Source organism: Perissodus microlepis, chromosome 7 (genome assembly GCF_051167445.1).
Source record: "Perissodus microlepis isolate ML-2025 ecotype Zambia chromosome 7, ASM5116744v1, whole genome shotgun sequence".
In the NCBI taxonomy this organism is placed as follows: Eukaryota; Metazoa; Chordata; class Actinopteri; order Cichliformes; family Cichlidae; genus Perissodus; species Perissodus microlepis.
This window is the reverse complement of record NC_140467.1, coordinates 13,880,793-13,904,104: the sequence shown is the minus strand read 5'-3', so window position 1 is coordinate 13,904,104 and position 23,312 is coordinate 13,880,793. Positions and strand designations below refer to the sequence as shown.

Genomic DNA, 23,312 nt, shown 5'->3' with positions numbered 1-23,312 from the left:
TTCCTTACCTAGCAAGAATCCTCCATTATTCTGAGGATTACCCAGAATCCCTTGCTCTTTGTGAATGTTGCAGGGTGACTTTTTCAACAGTAGGTGGCGCCAATGTTCCATTTAGCGGGATTTAACTTCAACTCTATTTAACTATGTTACACATCCTTCCCTTAGGCAGTAACATTAGAAAACATAGCATACATTTTCACTGCTATGCAGATGACACCCAACTCTGTCCATGAAGCCAGATAACACACACCAATTAGTTAAACTGCAGGTCTTAAAGACATAAAGACCTGGATGGCCGCTAACTTTCTGCTTCTTAATTCAGATAAAACTGAGGTTATTTTACTCGGAGCTGAAAATCTTAGAAATATGGTATCTAACCAGATTCTTACTCTGGATGGCATTACCTTGGCCTCCAGTAACACTGTGAGGAACCTTGGAGTCATTTTTGACCAACACATGTCCTTCAACGCACATATTAAACAGATATGTAAGACTGGTTTCTTCCATTTGCGCAACATCTCTAAAATTAGAAATATCCTGTCTCAGAGTGATGCTGAAAAACTAGTTCACGCATTTATTACTTCCAGGCTGGACTACTGTAATTCGTTATTATCAGGATGTCCTAAAAACTCGCTGAAAAGTCTTCAGTTAATCCAAAATGCTGCAGCAAGAGTACTGACAGGGATTAGAAAGAGAGAGCTTATTTCTCCTGTATTGGCTTCACTTCATTGGCTCCCTGTTAAATCCAGAATTGAATTCAAAATCCTGCTCCTCACATACAAGGTCTTAAATAATCAGGCCCCATCTTATGTCAATGACCTTGTAGTACCATATCACCCTATTAGAGCACTTCGCTCTTGCACTGCAGGCCTACTTGTTGTTCCTAGAGTATTTAAAAGTAGAATGGGAGGTCTTCAGTTTTGAGGCTCCTCTTCTTCCAGTTTGGATTCGGGAGACAGACACTATCTCTACTTTTAAGATTAGGCTTAAAACGTTCCTTTTTGCTAAAGCATATAATTAGGGCTGGACCAGGTGACCCTGAATCCTCCCTTAGTTATGCTGCAATAGACGTAGGCTGCCGGGGGATTCCCATGATGCATTGAGTTTTTCCTTTCCAGTCACCTTTCTCACTCACTATGTGTTAATAGACCTCTCTGCATTGAATCATATCTGTTATTAATCTCTGTCTCTCTTCCACAGCATGTCTTTCATCTTGTTTTCCTTCTCTCACCCCAACCGGTCGCAGCAGATGGCCGCCCCTCCCTGAGCCTGGTTCTGCCGGAGGTTTCTTCCTGATAAAAGGGAGTTTTTCCTTCCCACTGTCGCCAAAGTGTTTGCTCAAAGGGGGTCATATGATTGTTGGGTTTTTCTCTGTATCTACTGTACAATATAAAGCGCCTTGAGGCGACTGCTGTTGTGATTTGGCGCTATGTAAATAAAATTGAATTGAATTACCAGTGCTGTCAACAATACGCTCGTGACTGTAAGTTTTTCTGTGGTTAAAATACTTTTTAGTTTACTTTAAAAAAAAAAAAACATTTTAGATTATAAACTGTTTTTCATCTTTTTAGGTGAATGTGAAGGATGGGGAAGATCCTCATTACATTACCTTTGATGGTTTTTACTACAGTTATCAACGATCAACGATCATTCTTAAATAGAATAACAGTATTTTTTTAGTGATTTGTTTTTATATTTCAACAACAGCCATAGACTGTCCATCAAACCAAGTTTACAATCCTTGTGGTCCTGCGGATCGGCCAACCTGTGAAGACATGCAAGTTAGAATGGAAAAGGCGTATATTTATTATAACATGTATTGAGTACCCAAGAAATTTCTAAGACTATTATCATTGTGGGCAGTACATATTTATTAAAAAAAATTAGCAATTAATAAATTAGAAATATATCCTTAATTTTGAAAATTTTAACTACTTTCAGAGTGATTCACTAGCTGGGCCCAGGTCCTCATTTGAGGCTTGACAGTGTTTTTTAGTAGATAAACACAAATGGCTTTAACATGAACTGAGCTTTGACACTTGGAAGATAAGAAAACAGATTACTGAATGCAGTGAATGAATGATTATGTTTGCAATTAATTACAATCAAAATGTAATAATTTCTTTTCAACAGGATGTCTTAATCCTGAAGGTAATCTCGTGAGGTGAGCAAAGTCTTCTTTTCATGTTCAGTTAAAATCCTAACCTTTATTGTTTAGCTGCAAGAGGAAATCATCAAATAGTAAATAAAATGTCTTTAGAAAGTAAACCCAAGTATTATATACCATTCCTTTTTCAGGTCAATGAAAGATTTGAGCTCAAATGCCAGAACTGCACCTGTGAAGAATCCACAAAGACTGTGACTTACAAGCCTAAGGAGTGCCCTAAACCAAACGTAACAGAATGCTCTGATGATGGATTTGTCCTCATCAACCAAACTGATCCATCAGATCCCTGCTGCTCTACCCCTGTTTGCCGTAAGACAGATTTGTGTTTAATATGTTTGAATTAATGTTGGTTGACGTTAATTCTTGAACGTGGCTTTGAATAATTGTTTTACCATCCCCACAGAGTGTAAACCTGGCAGTTGCCCAGACATACATGTGACATGTTCAATTGGAGAAAAGCCACCTGTCAGTGTTCCCAAGGGAAAATGCTGTTCAGAACTTAAATGCGGTAGGTAGGAAATGTATCAGACCGTTGACTAATCGTTACTGTTGTCACTAGTGGGTACCAGACTTACTAGTCATAGAATCCAATTGTTTTACATTTTAATTGAAACCAAATGCCTGTTAATTGTTATGTATTAATGTTAAGCCATCTGCCATCACATAGACCATTGTTGGTGAGAAGCACCAGAAACCTTGATCTTGGCACTTAATCTTTCTGTGAACACTATTATTATTAGTTCTTTTAAAGGCGAAAAAATGAAATTGCAGATGCAGCCAAAGGAAATTAGCTTTCCCCAATGGATGGGCATTCTCTTAGTGACCAGTGATGGGAATAACGGCGTTACAAGTAACAGCGTTACTAACGGCATTACTAACGGCATTACTAATGGCGTTACTTTATTCAGTAACGAGTAATCTAATTACTATTCCTATCGTTACAACTCCATTTACTAACAAGAAAATGTGGCACAGTCGCATTACTATTTTTCAACAAACAGACGATTGAAGCTGTCTTCAGGTCCCTGCACCACATATCAGTTGCACGGAAGTAGCTGTAAGTAATCTGGGAGCTACAGCTTTACGCAGCTTTGCGCGCTCCCGCGGACAGCAAGCACTTTCTGGTAAACGATCACTTTTTGGCACAACACCTGGAGCTAAGGGGGCAAAACAATCACATGAGTGCTGCTGTTTGGCTGAGGAAGAATAAAGTAGTTGTGGTAAGCCAATCACATGACCACTTCAAGACGACAAAGCAACAAGGTGATATATACCAGTTTTTAAATTGTGTTGATAGGCCACGTAAAACCACAGTCATGATAAACAATATATACGGGTGTGTTTTCCTGAATAGTTTCGTCACATTTACTGTCTAAGGACAGCGCTAGCAAGCGCTCTCCGCTTATGACCAAAAGAAATTAAAAAACAAAACAAAAAACAGCCCGTTCGTTTTGGTGGAAAAATGCACCATGTCGACCAATCAAAAATGATATGGCAACATGACATTTGGTTGTTTAGGAAGAGGGGGGAGTTTTAGGAGTGACGGCGAGAGAGAGAGAGAGAGGGAGAGAGAGAGAGAGAGAGAGAGAAAGACAGCAGAAAAAGAGAGAGCGCAAGTTTTGAGATTTTAGAGATTTGTGAAGTTTAGCGTGTTTGGAGTGTGTAGTTAATGTGTTGCCTGGTGTAGTTAGTGTGTAGTGTTGTGGAAATTTTTGTTTTGTGTGTCAGAACAATGAGGCGACTGCTGTCTCCAGGTAAAACACAGGATGAGTGATACACTTGATGCTGTCAGACCTGCAGGTATCAGGCTGTTATGTTCTCCTTTATAGTGGACAAAAATTATTTTTTTTGGAGTGGCACAAATAATTTGTGTGGCATCTTATTGAATGCAGAACAGCTGATTGTTATGTAAATAGTTTGAAGTGTGTCATGGTTGGCTGTGTGGCAGGCAGGCAAGCAGGAGTGGTGGATCCAAAATGCAGGACTCAGACACAGAAATACAACTTAAAGTGCAGCTTTATTTCTGGGAAAAACCTCTTACTAAACTAAACTCACCAAAAGACAAACAAAAACACTGGTGGACTAAAACACTGTAGCAGAAATACTGAACCGGCGCTGGAGGCAAAACACACAGCTTGTTGAGGGTACAACGCAACACTGACTCAGAGAAACACAGGGTTTAAATACACTGGGAAGTAACGAGGGGAATGAGACACAGAAGGAGAGCACAGCTGGGGGAAATAAGAACTGACGAGACAAGGAAGCGTAACTGAACACATTCACATAAGACACGGACCTTCAAAGTAAAACAGGAAGTATGACACAGAGACGCGAACTTGACACGGTGGAGACAGCAACTAAGAAACACTGAGACATAACCAGTAAGGCAGAGGACTCGATGAACCAAAAGACACAGAGGGAAACTCAAACATGCAGACACAGACAGAACAGAGGGGACACAGAGACATGAAGGGCAAGGGATCAAAACTAGAAACCATAGAATAAATCACACACAAGTACAATAATACAAAAATCACAAAGAACTAAAAACGCTGGGTCAGGAGACCCAGGACCCTGACAAAGTGGTTATTTAAAAAAGGGGTAAAAGGTAAATGGCTGCAAATACCATTGTTGTTTGCAAAACTTGTACATAGGATTTTAAAATTTACAATTTATATTTGCATTTAAAGTTATGAAATATGATTCAATAAACATGTTTGTGGCTGTTACAGTAAAAAATATAACTTTCTACTCGGATTTTATGTTTTTTGTCTGGTTTTAGATCAATTGTGTTAATACAGTATGTCAAAATGAAAACATTACTGTAAATTCAGACGCGTGAGGTTGTGCCGAAAAGAATGATACCAAAGAAGTCAAAGTAAATACTTTTTAAAGGTGAAATGTGGAGGGAAAATCAAAAGTAGTCAAAGATTATTATACCCTAGACTCCAGAGGGTTAAACATTTTTTTAAAAGTAACGCAATAGTTACTTTTCAAGTAATTAGTTACTTTTTGAATCTTGTAACTCAGTTACTAACTCAGTTACTTTTTTGAAGAAGTAACTAGTAACTATAATTAATTACTTTTTCAAAGTAACTTGCCCAACACTGTTAGTGACAGGGTGAGGAGATCAGTCATTTGGGGTTCAGAGGGATTCAGGGTAAAGTCCTCACTTCTCCACAAAGAATTAAAAGTAGCCAGTTTAGGCGTCGCCTTCTGAGTAGTGTTGCAACTAGGCATGTCTTACTGGGAGGAGGCCCGTATACCCAGAACATGCTGGAGAAATGTTGTCTCTCTCCTGGCCTGATAAGCTGATCCCAGACAAGCTGGGGGATGTGGCTAGCGAGAGGAGGCTCTGGATTTCCCTGCTTAGGCTACTGCCTCCACGACCCAACTTCAGCCCAAGTATAACCTGCAATGTTAAAAATGCATAATGTGAGGTGCTGCACAGTTAAGCGGCATGATTCATTATTGAAGAATGTAACTATTGATTTCAAATAGCTTTGTTTAATGAGTTTTCTACATTATATTGTGGCGTGTTGGGGGAGCAGCTAGTTCTCTCCCATCATGCCTTGGGGCATGTGCTGCTGTTTAAATGTTCTTGTTTTATTAAAAGCACAGTGTAGCACAAGCAAGTGTTTAAAAAGGAGCTCCCCATACCAGTTTGTGGTAGAACAGTAGGTTCAACCTCTGTGTGGTGCTTTCTTGTTAAGATTTCTGCGCTTGCCACAATATTGTTCTCAAATTGTAACTGTAGACCTCTCAGTGTTTCTTAGTTTTAGACTAGTTTTTCTCATATAGTTGGCTAAAAAATTAGCCTTCGTGGAAAGCTAAAGCTTAAATTGATGTAAAACCTAATAATAACAATAACACTTTCACTTATTTTTGGTCATTTTGTACTTTTTCCCAGAGCCTAAAAATGTTTGTGATCGCAATGGGATTGCGTACCAGGTAAATGGGAAGAAAATTATTTTATTACCTTTAAGGACTTCTGCTGCACATAATTCAGTATGGCTATTTTCTGTTTATCTGCTAGCCTGGTTCTTCAGTTCCTGGGTCTGTATATCAGGAGTGTACCTGTGAGGCTGAACAAAATTCTACTATATTCAAAATAAGCTGTGAGGATCAGGAATGTAACAAATCTTGTGACACGGTAAGGAAAAAACCCAATGTCAAAAATATCGGTGTAGTGTAGATGTAGCTTTGTTATATTGTACTTGGCAACCAAAATGTGCCCCCTCTCTTTGTCTTTCAGGGATATGAATATGTGAAAACCGATTCAGATGAGTGCTGCGGGAAGTGTGTGCAGACACACTGTGTTGTCAATATTAACAGAGCCAAGCAACTCTTGTCTGTAAGTTGGCTGCAAGGCCACATGCTTATGTTTATTTATGTTTAAAAAAAATATGTGTGTGTACATATATCTCTCTCTCAATTATCTTCAGCAAGGAGAAACCTGGTCACCAACTGAGAATAGATGTAATAATTATACCTGTGTTAAGAATGGTGAGATTTTAACAACAAGCACTTCACACACAGTCTGCCCAGTATTCAATGAGAGCAGCTGTCAACCTGTAAGTATCCATTTTCTCATTATTCATCTTGTTTGCATTCATCTGAGTGAACAGAAGTTGAACAACTTTTGTTGCTGTATATTTTCTTGTATTTAGTCGTTGTTGTATATTTTCCTTCTTGGGGCACAATTCAAACTGCAGCAAACGGCTGTTGTAAAATTTGTGAGTATAACATTTGAGTTTGTTTTAGGTTAAGATACTTAAAGTAAAATAGGCTAACTGTGCATCTTTTTTGAAAAGGCGCGGAGAAGGAGAAGGCATGCAAGTTCATGTCCATGAAAACCAATGTTACACACAACAACTGTACGTCTGCCCAGGAGGTAGATATGCCATACTGTGAAGGATCCTGCAACACTTATACCATGTAAGGATAATCTTAAAAATAATTTCCTCTGAAACGTTTTAAAAAATACTATTATATAGTTTCAGTATTGATTAAACCCATCCTCTTCTGTATTCAGGTACTCTAAAGAAGCAGCAGTTATGCAGCATTCTTGCTCCTGCTGTAAGGAGACATGCTTCAGCAATCGCACTGTAGACCTGGTCTGCCCAAATGGAGACACGGTCCCCTACACATACATGTATGTGGAGGAGTGTGGTTGTACCAACACAGAATGCACCGCAGCTGCTGGACAACATATTCGCAGGAAGCGAAGCTTCACACTGCTGTGATAAGCCAGTCTGTGTATGAGGAACACGTTTCCTCCCATATTATTAAAGCAATCATTAAATGTCTACAAAATAAATGCCAATATAAGGAGAGCATTTATGAACATTGATTCAATAAAAAGGATGCAACTCAGTTCATGTGTCATTTTGACAGGCTCCATGTGTATTGTAAAATTTGGTAATATATATACATATACACACACACAATACACATGCAAACGACTGTGTAACAAAATTAAGAGAATACTTGAATAACCTTAACTTTTTGATGTGATGGTAATCCAGCCACCGAGGTATCAATGAATTTCATTTACCATTGTTATCATTTTGTCCTGTAAAGATTTTTTGTCATGTCTCCACTTATGATACTTTTTGATACCTTAAATATCACTATAATTTACCCACAATATTCAATATGACCCAAAATAAATGACCAAACCCATAAACACATTAGGAATATTTTTATAGGAGTCAGGGCTGAGAGTCATTTTCCAATAAATGTTTCTAAAACCTACAATCATTTTTCAGCCACAGTTATTGCCCCCTTAGTGGCCATTAAATAGAATGTGGACTTAAGGGCACCTCCACTTTGGCTGCACTTTTCAGTCCCCCATGTTTTCATCATCGAGGTTCCTTCGTTTGCCTGTTAAGACAGAAGTGCTAGTATCATTGTTTAGATATCTTTACTAGAAACATTGCATCTATCGAGAAGATTCTATTTTATATACACACACTGCTAGGTAATTGTATTTTCTGTATTAATTAGGTTTTATCTTTATATTTATAACTATTAAAACTTTTTGCTATACCAAAGGTTCTATCTCAACATTTTTATTACACTCAAAACAACATGTAAAAAAAACTAACTGACTAATTTAAAACTATGTGGTATTTCTTAGGTGCGAGCTTCAGGTTGTTGGCAGAAAGTCGTGAGAAAACCATCTGCAGACGTTCAAGAGCCACCTGTTCGGATGGGGCATAGACCATAAGGTCATCCAGATAACACAACAAACTTGTGAAGTTCTCATCACCAAAAATGGACATCATCATTCGCATAAAAGTAAAGCCTCAGAATTACATCAGTCTCATCATCTCACTTTTTCAGCATTTCAGCATTTGCTGTATGTTAATCCAAAGCTACTTATGCTGATTACATATACATCCCATCATGTATTTAAATCTTAACTTAAATGTGAATAAAGTTACCTGGTAAGACAAAGCAGACAGTCTTAGTGTGTAAACCCTTTCATATCTACACATCTTTGACAAATGTTTACTCAAAGTATGATTCAGTGATTCATAGATGTATTTTACATCAGCAAATTTACTTATGTCAGTGAAAGATACGGAGGCCAACCCACAGTTCAAATTCTCTGGGCTGGTCTTTCTGACAATGACGTGAGAAAAGCATGCAATCCTTGTTTGACAATGTGTCGTTCTCATGAAAATCTGTCCTGAAAGTGTTCCATAATAAAAACAAACAAACTGTATGTGTAACCGGTGTGATTCTGCGTTGTGTCTGATAAAAAAGGTAAAAGAAAGAAAGACCTCCAAGTAAATAATTTGCCCACTCCAGCTCCTCTCCCACAGGGGAATTGTAGAAAAAGGGCGCTGGCATTTATTTTTACATTAAACATAAAATATGCATTTACACGTAACATATTTGACATAAGATAAAACAAAAACAACAACATGAAATCCGACGTACCTGATAAAAAAGGTAAAAGAAAGAAAGACCTCCAAGTAAATAATTTGCCCACTCCAGCTCCTACGACCAAATACAAACAGTGGGGAAGAGGGTTAGCTCAACCCACCACAGCTCCCAAGCTAGCAAGGGTATATATTCATGCTAGCATTAATGGCGCCTAAAACACATTTATGATACACACATACTACACACTTATAACATCTTACAAAAACAGGCTTAATAATGACAATAACTGAACTAAAATCGCAATCATAAACATCAGGGTGGCTAAATATGAATTATGTGTGTTTTAAGGTGTTGGAAAGAAATGACACCCACCTCTCCCACAGGGGAATTGTAGAAAAAGGGGAGAGGCAAAAGGGGTACACTGTATTTATAGTATTGCACCAAAGAAGAAGAAGAAAAGAATGAGGAGGGGCTCTAACTGATAATGAACACAACTACAGGCTTGGAGGTCCTAAAAGTCAGGTATAAAAGGAGCAGTTTGGGGGTTTAGGACACATTTTGTGTAATTATAACAATGTGATTTATGACTCTATTACATATGACAATTCAGTTTAAAATATTTTTCTTTATAATGTTGATGTTTATCCAAGATTAGCATTAAAACTGAGGTATGGAGCATGAGAGAGGGAGTGACAAAATATATCATGACTCAAACAGATGAAGATGAAATGTTGTTATAAGACACTTCATGGGTGTGATTTTAATGTAGACAAAAAGGTGAACACCCAGGATGCATCTTCTGCTCCTCCTACACTGCAAACATCAAATGAACTATATTACACGGCCCTTTCAGTGAGGTATCAGTTGGTGCACTTTTCCCTCTCTCTGGACAGGGATTGCTCAAAGCCATGAGGTCAGCCAGCATGCAGCTAGAATGGGTGATACCATGGCTCAGCCTTTGCCTTGGCCTATCAGCAGCCACCATTGGTATGTAGACTATTGTAACACAAAGAGAGTGGTATCCATGACTGTGTGAAGATGAAACTTTAATTATTTCAGCTTTTTTTTCTTCTGTTTTGTGTTACATGAAGATGAACAGAACTCAAGTACAAGTCATATTTGTCTTCTGACAAAATGACGATATGTAGGTGTTATAAATTTTATCTTCTTTTTCTTCTTCTTTTTAAGTCACGGTTCAGGACACTGGAAAAATTCCAGTAATTACAGGTAATTTTTTTTTCAGAGACAAAATAACGCAATGAATAAATAAATGATTAACCATTACACTAGTGTAATGACTTATTTTCTTTCAAAATAGTAGTGAGCCCATCTCACAACAACCAGTTCTGCAGCACATGGGGAAACTACCACTTTAAGACATTTGATGGGAATTTGTTCAGGCTTCCATCCACTTGCAGCTACATCTTTGCATCCCAGTGTAAGGCAGACTACAACAGTTTCAACATTGAGCTCCAACGACAGGAGTCCGATAAGGTTACCACCATAAAGAAAGTCACAATGAAACTTGATGGTGAAGTTGTGGAATTAGCTAATGGATTCATCAAAATCAACAATGAACCGTGAGTCTGTCTTACAAATGTGATTTTTCATTGACAGCTGATGCACTGGTTTAATAGACGATTAATATTTAATCTAACTATGATGATTATTTTTTTTATTCCTTATAGTGCTGAAATACCCTTCAGTCGGGGTGGCATTTCAGTAGAAAGCATTGCATCCTATGTTAAAGTTCAGGCAAAGCTGGGATTGGTCTTAATGTGGAATCAAGAAGACTCCCTCTGGGTATGCTTTTTACCTACTGTGTTCGATGCCACTAATGTTTCTGAAGTAATCTATAATAAATAAATTATGCTGATTATAATTACTAAAGAAAGCTATGTGGATTTTGTGCTTGATACAAATAAATCTCATATACTGCATATTACAGTGAACAAATAACTACCAAAGTGTGCTATATGATTTAAACACACTTGTGTGTGTTGTGTATTGCTACAGAAATGTTCAGTTTTTTAATTAATATTACCTTTAGCACAGGTAAAAAGCAGCTTTACCAGAGTATTCCTCACTGCCCTGTATTATTCAAATAGTAATTATAGATTTCATCTTTATTTCTGCATTTAATTCATATCTAATTTTTGAAATGGTTTTAAGGTTGAACTGGATGCAAAATTCAGAAATCAAACTTGTGGTCTGTGTGGTGACTTCAATGAACTGAATAATGAGTTCACAAATTCAGGTAAGAACTAAATCCTAAAGCTTAAAGAAGACTACAATCCAATTCAGTGATCACACTTGCTAAAACATAATTTCCTATTAGATACAGGGGCTTCTTACTGTATTGAGGAATATGGGGACAAGTGGAAAATCAGTGGTCTGTCTGACAATTGTGAGACCACGTCCTTTAAAGCCAAAGAGTCATGTGAAGTTCCGGTATGTCAAATTATTTTTGCTTGGAAGTATCTTACATATATTTAAATGCATAATATTAAATGCATAATAATCTTTGACCAACAGGAAGATCTCTGCCAGAAACTGAAGAATGAAAGTGCATTTGACAGTTGTCAAGGCCTGATTGAAACCGAGTCCTTCATTAACGCCTGTAAGGAAGATCTGTGCTCCTGTGTCAGCAATGATACGTCTTGTGTGTGTGCGACCATGTCAGAGTACTCCCGTCAGTGTGCTCATGCAGGCGGAACACCAGGGCAGTGGAAGAACCCAAATTTCTGTGGTAAGAACATAAACAAGGGGATTTGTTGTTTTCACTGTACTAACATCCAGTAGCGGTTTTAGATACGGGCAACACGGGCGGTCGCCCAGGGCGGCATCGTGGTGGGGGGCGGCATCACGGGCATCTGCAAAAAAATAATAATAATAATGCTCGTACTCATGCTGCCCCGACGTCAGCCAGCGCATATTGGGAATGGCATAGGCACCGATCGGTTTTCTATTGCCCATTTGCTGGGAGTAAGGGCGCCCTTCGTTTGCGAGGTGCGCCTGCTGCTTGCTGCGCAGAGAGGGGAGGGCGGAAGATTCTGTGACCGGCTGGAGCAGCATCTAATAACCAACTCGCAAAATAAAACAAAATAAAAACAAACCAACAAACACGAAAACACCAGATATTATGATACAGACTTATAATTTGCACCGATGTTTTTTCGAAATTCTATACACGAAAAGTGAACGCAAGAGCCCTCGGTGCGCCTGCTCGCTGCTGAAGTCAAAGTAAACTTTATTGTCATCTCCGCTACATACAGTCCAGTATACAGGGAGTGCAGAATTATTAGGCAAGTTGTATTTTTGAGGAATAATTTTATTATTGAACAACAACCATGTTCTCAATGAACCCAAAAAACTCATTAATATCAAAGCTGAATGTTTTTGGAAGTAGTTTTTAGTTTGTTTTTAGTTTTAGCTATTTTAGGGGGATATCTGTGTGTGCAGGTGACTATTACTGTGCATAATTATTAGGCAACTCAACAAAAAACAAATATATACCCATTTCAATTATTTATTTTTACCAGTGAAACCAATATAACATCTCCACATTCACAAATATACATTTCTGACATTCAAAAACAAAACAAAAACAAATCAGCGACCAATATAGCCACCTTTCTTTGCAAGGACACTCAAAAGCCTGCCATCCATGGATTCTGTCAGTGTTTTGATCTGTTCACCATCAACATTGTGTGCAGCAGCAACCACAGCCTCCCAGACACTGTTCAGAGAGGTGTACTGTTTTCCCTCCTTGTAAATCTCACATTTGATGATGGACCACAGGTTCTCAATGGGGTCCAGATCAGGTGAACAAGGTGGCCATGTCATTAGTTTTTCTTCTTTTATACCCTTTCTTGCCAGCCACGCTGTGGAGTACTTGGACGCGTGTGATGGAGCATTGTCCTGCATGAAAATCATGTTTTTCTTGAAGGATGCAGACTTCTTCCTGTACCACTGCTTGAAGAAGGTGTCTTCCAGAAACTGGCAGTAGGACTGGGAGTTGAGCTTGACTCCATCCTCAACCCGAAAAGGCCCCACAAGCTCATCTTTGATGATACCAGCCCAAACCAGTACTCCACCTCCACCTTGCTGGCGTCTGAGTCGGACTGGAGCTCTCTGCCCTTTACCAATCCAGCCACGGGCCCATCCATCTGGCCCATCAAGACTCACTCTCATTTCATCAGTCCATAAAACCTTAGAAAAATCAGTCTTGAGATATTTCTTGGCCCAGTCTTGACGTTTCAGCTTGTGTGTCTTGTTCAGTGGTGGTCGTCTTTCAGCCTTTCTTACCTTGGCCATGTCTCTGAGTATTGCACACCTTGTGCTTTTGGGCACTCCAGTGATGTTGCAGCTCTGAAATATGGCCAAACTGGTGGCAAGTGGCATCTTGGCAGCTGCACGCTTGACTTTTGTCAGTTCATGGGCAGTTATTTTGCGCCTTGGTTTTTCCACACGTTTCTTGCGACCCTGTTGACTATTTTGAATGAAACGCTTGATTGTTCGATGATCACGCTTCAGAAGCTTTGCAATTTTGAGACTGCTGCATCCCTCTGCAAGATATCTCACTATTTTTGACTTTTCTGAGCCTGTCAAGTCCTTCTTTTGACCCATTTTGCCAAAGGAAAGGAAGTTGCCTAATAATTATGCACACCTGATATAGGGTGTTGATGTCATTAGACCACACCCCTTCTCATTACAGAGATGCACATCACCTAATATGCTTAATTGGTAGTAGGCTTTCGAGCCTATACAGCTTGGAGTAAGACAACATGCATGAAGAGGATGATGTGGACAAAATACTCATTTGCCTAATAATTCTGCACTCCCTGTATAGAGAGACGAGACAACGAGGCTCCAGTTACAGCAGTGCAAGTAAACAAACAATAAATATAAGAAGAGTAAGAAAATAAATCTACACTTTAGGACTAGAGGTAAAGGGATCAATAACAATTTAAAATTTACAGTTTGATGATTTAAAGTCTCACACACAACCTGTCGAAAGGGGAGGGGGCTGCTTCCAAATAAAGCACATTTCATTTAAAATGTTGTAAATCCAAGCCCATTATGGATTCATGATTTGAATCCTGGGTTGTGTGAAATCTCAGAAATGCACCCTAGACAAAGTGAATCTGTGAACTAAGGTGTAGGTGTGTTAGATCATGTTGTGGTGATCCTTGGGTAGAGGGATGGGTGTTCATACTGGAGTGCAAAATTAAAACCAATGGAAATGGACAAGAAAAGTTCAAAGCCATCAGGTCCTCAGTTTAGAAAAAAGAGAAAAGAAGAGGAGGAGAAACCAGCAAAAGATACAGATAAGCAGATGTGTGATTGGATAATGGCAGGTCACCCTGAAACAATCAGAATCAGAATACTTTATTAATCCCTAAGGAAATTATGTGGGTTACAGTTGCTCCAAGAAGAAATGGTAAAAATAGCAACAGTAACAGACTAAACTCCAAACAATACATTATGTTACAGATTTTAACATTAATTAGTCAGTGTCAATTGTTGATTCTTCCTGTTCTCATTGTATGACGAATTATGATGGCTGTTTAGTAGCCGTTTGCATACAATGCATACTCTCTCTCTCTTCATATGTGTGTGTGTGTACAACAGTTTTATGTTAATGTACAATCCTTAATATGTTTTGTCTGTGTGTGTGGTGGGGGGGGCAGAGGGAGTATTCGCCCAGGGCGCCAAACAGGCTAGGACCGCCACTGCTAACATCACAATTACTTGTTTATTAATTTTAATTCTAACTTTTGTGTGCTTAAAAGGAAAATCATGCCCCTTCAACCTGGAGTATAAGGAATGTGGTAATCCCTGCATGGACACTTGCAAAAACCAGGGCACAAACCAAGTGTGTAGTGAACACTGTGTTGATGGATGTTTCTGTCCATTTGGTAAGTTTTGTAGCTTCTAGAGGATAATATTCTTTCTTTTTTTTGAAATTGGGGCTAGTATGTATTCACTATTATAATTCTTAGGTTATCACTTTTATTCTTTAAATGTATTATTTTTCCTTTTGACACTCTATAGTGTATTTGTGAAGCTAAATTGGATAATATTTGATCAAATGTTGCCATCCTGGGTTGCAACATTTACCACAGTGAAATCTAAGAAAAATTCTTCTTAGGTCTTTTTAGCCCATTGGGAAAGTGAGGAAAGTGAGGACATCTATGTTAAAAAATAGGAACATTTGGGGCCTCAAAATGTGCCGATGACATACCCATCAGATCTAATGGTGATTTTGTGTATTATCATAAAACTATCTGTTTCCAAAGGGACTGTCTTGGATGATGTCACACATACTGGGTGCATCACTGTTGACAACTGCAGCTGCCTGCATAATGGAGAAATATACCAACCGGGGCAATCCTACTCCGGGCCATGCAAGAGCTGGTAACTGTATCATTTATAACTTCATGTCTATATTCACACTGGTTTATGAAGATGAACTGACGGACCTCTGTTTAACAGCACCTGCAAAAATGGTGAGTGGATCTGTAATCTTAAAGACTGTCCTGGTGTTTGTTCCATCCTGGGTGGCTCTCACATCACCACCTATGATGACAAAACGTATATGTTTCACGGAGAGTGTTCTTATGTTCTGACGAAGGTGAGGTGAAACAGAAAATAACTTTCTTTTGTTTTTTATATTATTTTTATTGTTATTATTCACAAACATGTATTATACATGTAAACTACATGTGTAAGTGCATTTTTGACTTTTCAATTTTAGGAAATCAAAGGGACTTTCAGCCTTCAAGGCGACTTGGCTAAATGTGAAAAATCTGATAAATCAACTTGTCTGGCTTCAATCACTCTACTACTGTCAGATCATGTGGTAAAATATGTGTATATTTTTATCCAGTTTATTTTGTTTTCCAATGGTTCAGATGGCTTTTCTGATATAGTAATATACTTTGTCCTATAGATGGTTAAAATTGATGCCAGTGGGCAGGTCTTTTACCGCACACTGCTCACTCAGCTTCCTCTCTTTTTGGGTGAGCACTTGTTTGTCTTTTAGTGAATGAAATCCCAACATTTAAATGAGTCTCATCATTTAATTTGAAAATATATACATATAAAATATATTTCCCTTCACAGATGATATCACAATTTTCCACCCATCTACATTCTTTCTTGTAATGCAAACCACCTACGGGCTTGATGTTGAGATTCAGCTCACACCTGTTATGCAGGTCTACATCAAAGCCAGTGTATCTAATAAAGGAAAACTCCTCGGTGGGTTTGGATTTTGATTGGTTTTGGGATTAAGTTTAAAGTGTGAAGATTGTTATGTTACACCATGATCATCTTTATCCAGGTCTGTGTGGAGATTTTGATAACGATGGATCACAGGACTTCAAAACAACCTCCGGTATAATTGAAAAAACAGCTTGGACATTTGCCAACACATGGAAAACCAAGCCAAACTGCCCTGATGTGACAAATATACTCGGGGACCCCTGTAGTTTGAGTACAGAAAAGGGTAGGTCACAGTCATCATGCTCTATGTTTTGTTGATGGCTTATCACTTTTTAAGTAAACCTGTTTCTTTCTGTAGAGGAATATGCCAAACACTGGTGCTCCCAGCTGTCAGACCCAAAAGGTGTTTTTTCACTGTGCCATCCTGTGGTACACCCAGTAGAGTATCAACTTGTAAGCAGGGATTTCTTCTTTTTTGTAATCAAGTGTATGTTTTTATTTTAATTATTTATTAGCTTTAACTGATGATTAAGCTTTTTGCTGTTTCTCTTCGCAGAATTGTATTTATGACACATGTGCCTGTGAAAAAAGTGAGGATTGCTTGTGTGCTGCTTTATCCGCCTATGTTCATGCATGTGCTATTGAAGGCGTATTATTGACTGGATGGAGGAACAACACATGCCGTAAGTTTAAATGAAATTATCTACTACAATAAATCATATCTGTCTCTGTTTAAACTGTAAAGGGTCCTTTTTTCTTCCAACAGAGAAATACACAAATGACTGCCCACCTACTTTTGTGTATGACTACAAAATGACAAGCTGCGGTCGCACCTGTCGCTCTCTTAGTCAGTCAGATTTAACATGTGGGGTTGATTTTACTGAGCTTGATGGCTGTGGCTGTGCTGAAGGAACTTATCTAAATGAGAAGAACGAGTGTGTGTTACCCTCACAATGTTCCTGTTACGCTGGAGACACAGTGGTGCATCCCGGGCAGGTTACTACACTCAGTAATGGACAGATTTGGTATGTTTTTCCATATATTCTGTATTTTTATTAATTCATTAATTTAGTTATTTATTTATTTTGTGTTTTGATGATGTTTGATGGTTAACATAAAGTAGATAAGAACAAGGGAAGAGAAAACACCAATAATTTAGTATGCTGTGAAGTACTGCACTTGTGCTTGCCAAGATGTTTTTTTGGTGCCTTTATACTTGTAGAAGAGTATGCGATTGATTGGTTGTACTTTGCCCTACAAAAGTCTGCCTAAAGTGGAGTGAAATTGTGGCCAATATATGAGACAAAAACTGTAAACTTGTTACATTTCTATTTTTTGTCTGGAAATTTTTTTCCATGTCCATTTTTCATGGGGCAAGATATTTGATACTCTGAAACCAGGTACTAGTAACCAATGTTCCTTCTAATTTTTTATGTGTCTGAGCAAACACACAAACTCTCTGAGCGGTCCCTTGGACCACCATAAGCAACATTAGACATGTGCACAGCATTGAATCCATCCAAGTTACATGGTTTATTAAAATAATCAAATTACAGCATTTACATTTATGTTGGACTACTTTTAATTAACTGCTTTAATCCACTTACAATGAAAATTTAAAAAAAAATCTTGTTCAAGACCTGTGTAGTATGTTAACACTATTGGAAGTAAAAATAACTTGAACTCCAATTTTGAAAACACAATTTTTTTTTTTTTTTAAATAAAGCTCTGACTGTATTATGAGTATGAGTCTGTGGTCTGGGAGAGAGTCCTGTAACTCTCTGTCTGTAAAATACAGTATATGATGACCAATGTTGGGCAATTAATTATATAGTTACTTCTTCAAAAAAATGAGTTTTGCAAACAACTAAATTTTTTGCAGCTATTTACCTAAAAATGCAGTCAAGGCGTTTTAAAAAACAAACAAACAAAACATTTCAAACTACTTACAGAACAATCAGGTGTTCTGCATCAAATTTGATGCCACACAAAGTATTTGTGCCACTCCAAAAAATAATTTTTGTCCACTATGAGATAAAGGTGAACATCACAAGCCTGCAGTCCTGGCAACAGGAGATGTATCACTCCTGTAACACCTGTAACATTCAGCAGTCGCCTCATTGTTCTGACACACACAACAAAACTAGTGACTACACTACACACTAACTACACAACACATTAACTTCAGACTCCAAACACACGAAACGTCGTAAATCTCTCACATCTCCAAACCCCGCCGTCACTCCTAAAACTTCCCCCCTTCCTAAACATCTAAATGTCATGCTGCCAACATTTTTAGATTGGTCAACAGATTTTCTGTGTGTGGAGACCGTGCCAGCAGTGTGTGATTGCACACACTCTTAGAAGGAACATTGCTAGTAACCATTGAATCCAGTTGGATGTAACATCGTTTCAAGTTGACATTGGGCCATAGCAATGCAAACGTGTGGGTTTTGATAGGGTGAAGCAAAGTCAATTAAATACGAGTTTTTTGCTTTACAGTAGTTAGCCTTGAGGGTCCTAAAAACACCATTGTGCACCATTTCAAATAATCTTGTCAAATAGTCCAGCTTGATAATTATTGATATTATTGTGAGATGTAAAATAAAACTGTATTATTGTCAAATTATACATTAAGTAACAAACTGAAGCCACTGTGAAGTGGACATGGACACACTCAGAAAATGGAGACATGCCACACAGTCCAATGTGAATCAAAACAAGCATGCTAGACACACTTGTCAACAAAAGATGGCAGTAATTTAAAGGACGAGTGCAAATAAATAAGAAAAGTTAAAAAAGAACATTGTTTGCTCAATTGTATGCGGATGATGCAGTTATATATACGCAAGCAAATAGTGTCCAGCAGGTGGCAAAAGATCTTACAGCTGCTTTAGCATTAATGCAGAGCTGGCTGGAGGACTCATGCCTAATGTTGAACACCTCAAAAACTGTCTGTATGTATTTTTCAAAACGCCCCCTAAACTTGAAGCAGTCAAACATATTCCTGGATGGAGTAGAGCTTGAAGTAGCTCAAGAATTTAAATATCTTGGGGTCATTCTAGACCCAACATTATCCTTCAAGAGTCACATAAATAAAGTGTCCCAGGTACTTAAATTTAATAATCAAAATTTTAATCATATACGTAATAATTTAAATATGAATGTTGCAAAAACTTATTTTTACTCAATGATCATCTCTCATATGGACTATTGTTTGACGTCCTGGTCACTTGCTTGTCCAACAACACTTAAAACTATTGAAAACATTTATAAAAGAAGTTTAAAACTACTTGACAAAAAACTGACTTCCCACCACCACTGTCATGTGTTAAAGAAACATAAATTACTGAACTTCAATAACTTAGTGAAACTTAAAAGAGTGTGTTTAATATATAAAGTCTTAAACTCCCTTGCTCCACCACCACTAAAGCAGTTCATTAGGCATAAAGAAAGCTCAGACAGGACCACTCGAGCTACAATCCGAGGAGACTTGTTTATACCCCACAGACGGACAGCATTTGGGCAGAATGTCCTCTCTGTTAAGGGTGGCCATCTGTGGAACAGTATTCCTCAATCCATTAGAGAATGCTCGACATTCAATTTGTTTAAGGCAAAGGTTAAAAACTGGTTATGGACAAATCAAGTGTGTGATCATGTATGAGTTGTATAGTTTTAATGTTTTATTTGGGAACAGAATGGTGTGTATGTGTAAGTTTGGTGATGGAGTTTTTATTATGAATTTTTATGAATTTTTATGAATTATTATGTCTATTTTTTATGTTTAAGGACAACAGATGGAAATTAGCCTTTGGCTATAATCTGGCATGTTTACATTCATGTAATTTTTTTTTTTTACATTTATGTTCATTAACATGCACTGTCCTAAATAAATAAATTAATAAATGAAATGAAAGAGAAATTGCTTTCACTTTGGTAGTTTTATTTGATAGCTATTTTTAGGCAGGTGCAGGGCATGCGTGTTTGGCTTCTTTGTTTTTTAACCCTGTTACAAAACAAATAACTCATTTCATTCAGCAAGTGGACTCACTTAACTCTCAGGGCCTATGCAAATGTGCAAAGAAGTTAAGATTCTGGCAAATTCAAGTTTCGTTATATCAAAGAACTTTATTGCTTCACTGATGTGGTTCAGCTTGTGACATGCCCAAGTATCACCAAGTGAAGTTGTCCCAGGAATGTTTAACCTGAATACACACAGCTGCAATTGATACCTTGTTATTTCATTGAACTGATACAATGCATCTCTTTTCTTTGTCTTGCCTATCTTCATTTATGTTTCAGCTCTTGCCATGGTGGAAAATTAACCTGTTCAGAAAAACAAATGATTCAAAGTAGGTACAAAGTACTCTGTTCATTAAATGGTTATTTCTACTGAAAAGCAAAGTATAAGTAAATACAACCATACAGTTGTGTCCTTTTAAAGACACTGTCATTGTTCTCAGCATGCACAAGCCCAATGGTTTTCCTCAACTGCTCAAATGCAAAGCCGGGAGAAAAGGGATCTGAGTGCCAAAAAAGCTGCCAGACACTGAACAAACAATGTGTAAGACTGAGAAGCTGATTCATAACTGCCACACATGGACATTACAACAGCATAATCAGTTATTAAACATATTGATGAAATATGTTTCTGTTATCCTGCACAGATCAGCACACAGTGTATCTCAGGATGTGTATGTCCTGATGGCCTGCTATCAGATAATAATGGAGGCTGTGTAAAGCAGGAGGACTGCCCCTGCCCATACAATGGACAATACTATAAACATGGACAATCTGTTAAAGTGGACTGCAATACATGGTGAGGGCTTTTTTTGTTTTTCTTGGGGTTTTTTTTTTTTTTAACAATTTCCTGTTATTTACCCATCCATCAACCCTGTTTAAATAAAGAGTATATTTTAAAAACACACTAAATAATACTCAAACTCTGGTGTCCCCAAGCATGTTTTTCACATCACTGAAACTTTTTTTTTTTTTTTTGGGGGGGGGGGGGGGGGGGGCTTTGGGAATAGTTATTTAACAAGATTTAACTTCCTTTTTCAAATCTAAGCACATGCAAAAGCAGCATATGGGAATGTACAGGTCAAGACTGTGGTGGAACCTGTACCATTTATGGAGCAGGGAATTACATCACTTTTGATGAATCAAGATTTGCCTTTAGTGGAGGCTGTAGCTACATCTTCACCCAGGTACAGTCTGCACTTATGTTTAATCTTTATGACCTGTTAAAATCAGTCCTGTGATACTGACATGAGAATCCTGCAGGATTCCTGTGGAGGTGAGAACGGCACCTTTCAGGTACTGACTGAGAGCATCCCCTGCGAAAATGCTGAAAGCGTCTGCTCCTTTGACATCACGCTCTATTTAGGGGTATGTAAATATGAACAGAAATTGCATTTACAAGTTGTTTTTTTAAAAAGATAGATACCTTAATAATTAATAATTATGCATTACCTCATTATTATTATCACTATATGAGCAAAATGGGTTTTTTGAAAAAGAAACAGGGTACACAGTGTTGTCGTTAATATAGTGAGTTGGACTGTGTGTTTCAACATGAGCCCTGTTCTATTTTTGAAAATTAAGCATGGCAAAAAATTAAATATTAACCTTTTGCTGGGTACTGTAATCTGGTCTACAATTGTTGCAAATCCATACGTATTAATGTTCCTAAATGGTCACATCGTTTTTCACAATTCCCAATTAGCATGTTTTGTTTTTAACAGAACAGTGAAATTCGTCTCTCAGATGAACATATCAAAGTTATAAAAAAAAACAGTGGGGAAGAAATACCCTATCAAGTCCACACTTTGGGTTTATATCTCGTCATTGAAGCGAAGAATGGCCTTATTGTCATTTGGGATAAAAAGACAACCCTCATGATAAAACTCAGATCTACATTCAAGGTCTGTGAGCACACACACACACACATACACACATACACACATACACACATAGATAGATAGATAGATAGATAGATAGATAGATAGATAGATAGATAGATAGATAGATAGATAGATAGATAGATAGATAGATAGATATAAACAAACTTGTTCTTTTCTTAGGGCAAAGTCTGCGGTCTGTGTGGAAATTTTGATGGAAATATCAAGAATGATTTCACTACCAGAAATAAAGAAGTTGTGGTTGATCCCCTTATATTCGGAAACAGCTGGCAAGTGTCACCTAGCTGCTCAAGTGCACAAACTCCAAATGATGCATGTACACTGTACTCACACAGACAGGCATGGGCAGTGAAGCACTGCAGCATTATCAAGAGTGCAGTATTTGAGGCCTGCTATTCAAAGGTAAGTGTTTATGAATGTAAGTAAACGTTTAGGCTATAATGGACCAAAGTCACTCTTTACTTACATTTACAATTACTTATTCCAAAAAGGTGGATCCCCAACAATATTTTGATGCCTGTGTGAGAGACACGTGTGCCTGTAATTCAGGAGGAGATTGTGAGTGTTTCTGTTCAGCTGTAGCAGCTTATGCAGCAGCCTGTAATGAGGCAGGAGTGTGCGTGAAATGGAGAACTCCCACCATCTGCCGTGAGCGTTTTTTTATTTTTCTGTGACAAGATACATATAAAATGCAAAGTATAATAATAACTGTCAGCATGAGCTAAGTTTACAAATGAGGTTTAATGTAAAATCGAGTTCATTATTATTTATGATTTATTACTTTTGTTTTATTAGCTGTATTCTGTGATTATTACAACCCTGATGGACAGTGTGAATGGCACTATAAGCCTTGTGGAAGATCATGCATGAAGACATGCAGAAATCCCTCTGGAATATGCTACAATCAACTTCCCGCATTAGAAGGTATGCATTGTAAGAAAAGGAAAGGACATGCATTTGTAGGTTCATAATTATACAGCCAGGCATCACTGACCATGTCTCCTCCTTTTAAGTAAAGTAGATAATGTAGTGTAAATGTGCCCCCATGTTCAACGACTGTTTGAAACCAGCTGTATTGGTGTCCTATATCTACCTTT

General features: G+C 37.9%; 2 protein-coding genes across 2 annotated transcripts in view; both read left to right on the top strand.

Annotated features, from left to right (window-relative positions):
* The first annotated feature begins 2,232 nt into the window (after positions 1-2,232).
* On the top strand, positions 2,233-7,536 carry LOC146382741 (intestinal mucin-like protein). The gene is made up of 9 exons (XM_084933662.1): positions 2,233-2,476; positions 2,571-2,675; positions 6,078-6,118; positions 6,204-6,320; positions 6,423-6,521; positions 6,613-6,740; positions 6,863-6,903; positions 6,982-7,105; positions 7,203-7,536. The coding sequence occupies exons 1-9, from the start codon at positions 2,251-2,253 to the stop codon at positions 7,411-7,413; spliced, it is 1,092 nt and encodes a 363-aa protein (XP_084789788.1). The 5' UTR covers positions 2,233-2,250; the 3' UTR covers positions 7,414-7,536.
* A 2,367-nt stretch (positions 7,537-9,903) lies between these two features.
* LOC146382740 (uncharacterized) overlaps positions 9,904-23,312 on the top strand; it is a 38,546-nt gene continuing 25,137 nt past the window's right edge. Inside the window, exons 1-26 of the mRNA XM_084936757.1 lie at positions 9,904-10,051; positions 10,253-10,291; positions 10,383-10,644; positions 10,753-10,867; positions 11,237-11,321; positions 11,403-11,515; positions 11,600-11,813; positions 14,860-14,985; positions 15,367-15,484; positions 15,563-15,701; positions 15,825-15,929; positions 16,020-16,089; positions 16,193-16,330; positions 16,413-16,577; positions 16,653-16,747; positions 16,851-16,977; positions 17,061-17,319; positions 20,597-20,646; positions 20,758-20,858; positions 20,962-21,113; positions 21,363-21,501; positions 21,578-21,682; positions 22,039-22,218; positions 22,378-22,617; positions 22,707-22,863; positions 23,011-23,139. Coding sequence (XP_084792883.1) covers positions 9,973-10,051; positions 10,253-10,291; positions 10,383-10,644; positions 10,753-10,867; positions 11,237-11,321; positions 11,403-11,515; positions 11,600-11,813; positions 14,860-14,985; positions 15,367-15,484; positions 15,563-15,701; positions 15,825-15,929; positions 16,020-16,089; positions 16,193-16,330; positions 16,413-16,577; positions 16,653-16,747; positions 16,851-16,977; positions 17,061-17,319; positions 20,597-20,646; positions 20,758-20,858; positions 20,962-21,113; positions 21,363-21,501; positions 21,578-21,682; positions 22,039-22,218; positions 22,378-22,617; positions 22,707-22,863; positions 23,011-23,139 — 3,502 coding nt within the window. The 5' untranslated portion in view covers positions 9,904-9,972. The remainder of the gene's footprint in view (positions 10,052-10,252; positions 10,292-10,382; positions 10,645-10,752; positions 10,868-11,236; positions 11,322-11,402; positions 11,516-11,599; positions 11,814-14,859; positions 14,986-15,366; positions 15,485-15,562; positions 15,702-15,824; positions 15,930-16,019; positions 16,090-16,192; positions 16,331-16,412; positions 16,578-16,652; positions 16,748-16,850; positions 16,978-17,060; positions 17,320-20,596; positions 20,647-20,757; positions 20,859-20,961; positions 21,114-21,362; positions 21,502-21,577; positions 21,683-22,038; positions 22,219-22,377; positions 22,618-22,706; positions 22,864-23,010; positions 23,140-23,312) is intronic.

Bases quoted from the DNA above. Each gene is read 5' to 3' on its own strand.
- LOC146382741 (XM_084933662.1), top strand. From the start codon at position 2,251: ATGTCTTTAGAAAGTAAACCCAAGTATTATATACCATTCCTTTTTCAG. The intron at 6,119-6,203 runs GTAAATGGGAAG...TTTATCTGCTAG, and splicing joins GCAATGGGATTGCGTACCAG to CCTGGTTCTTCAGTTCCTGG. The intron at 6,904-6,981 runs GTGAGTATAACA...TTTTTTGAAAAG, and splicing joins AAACGGCTGTTGTAAAATTT to GCGCGGAGAAGGAGAAGGCA.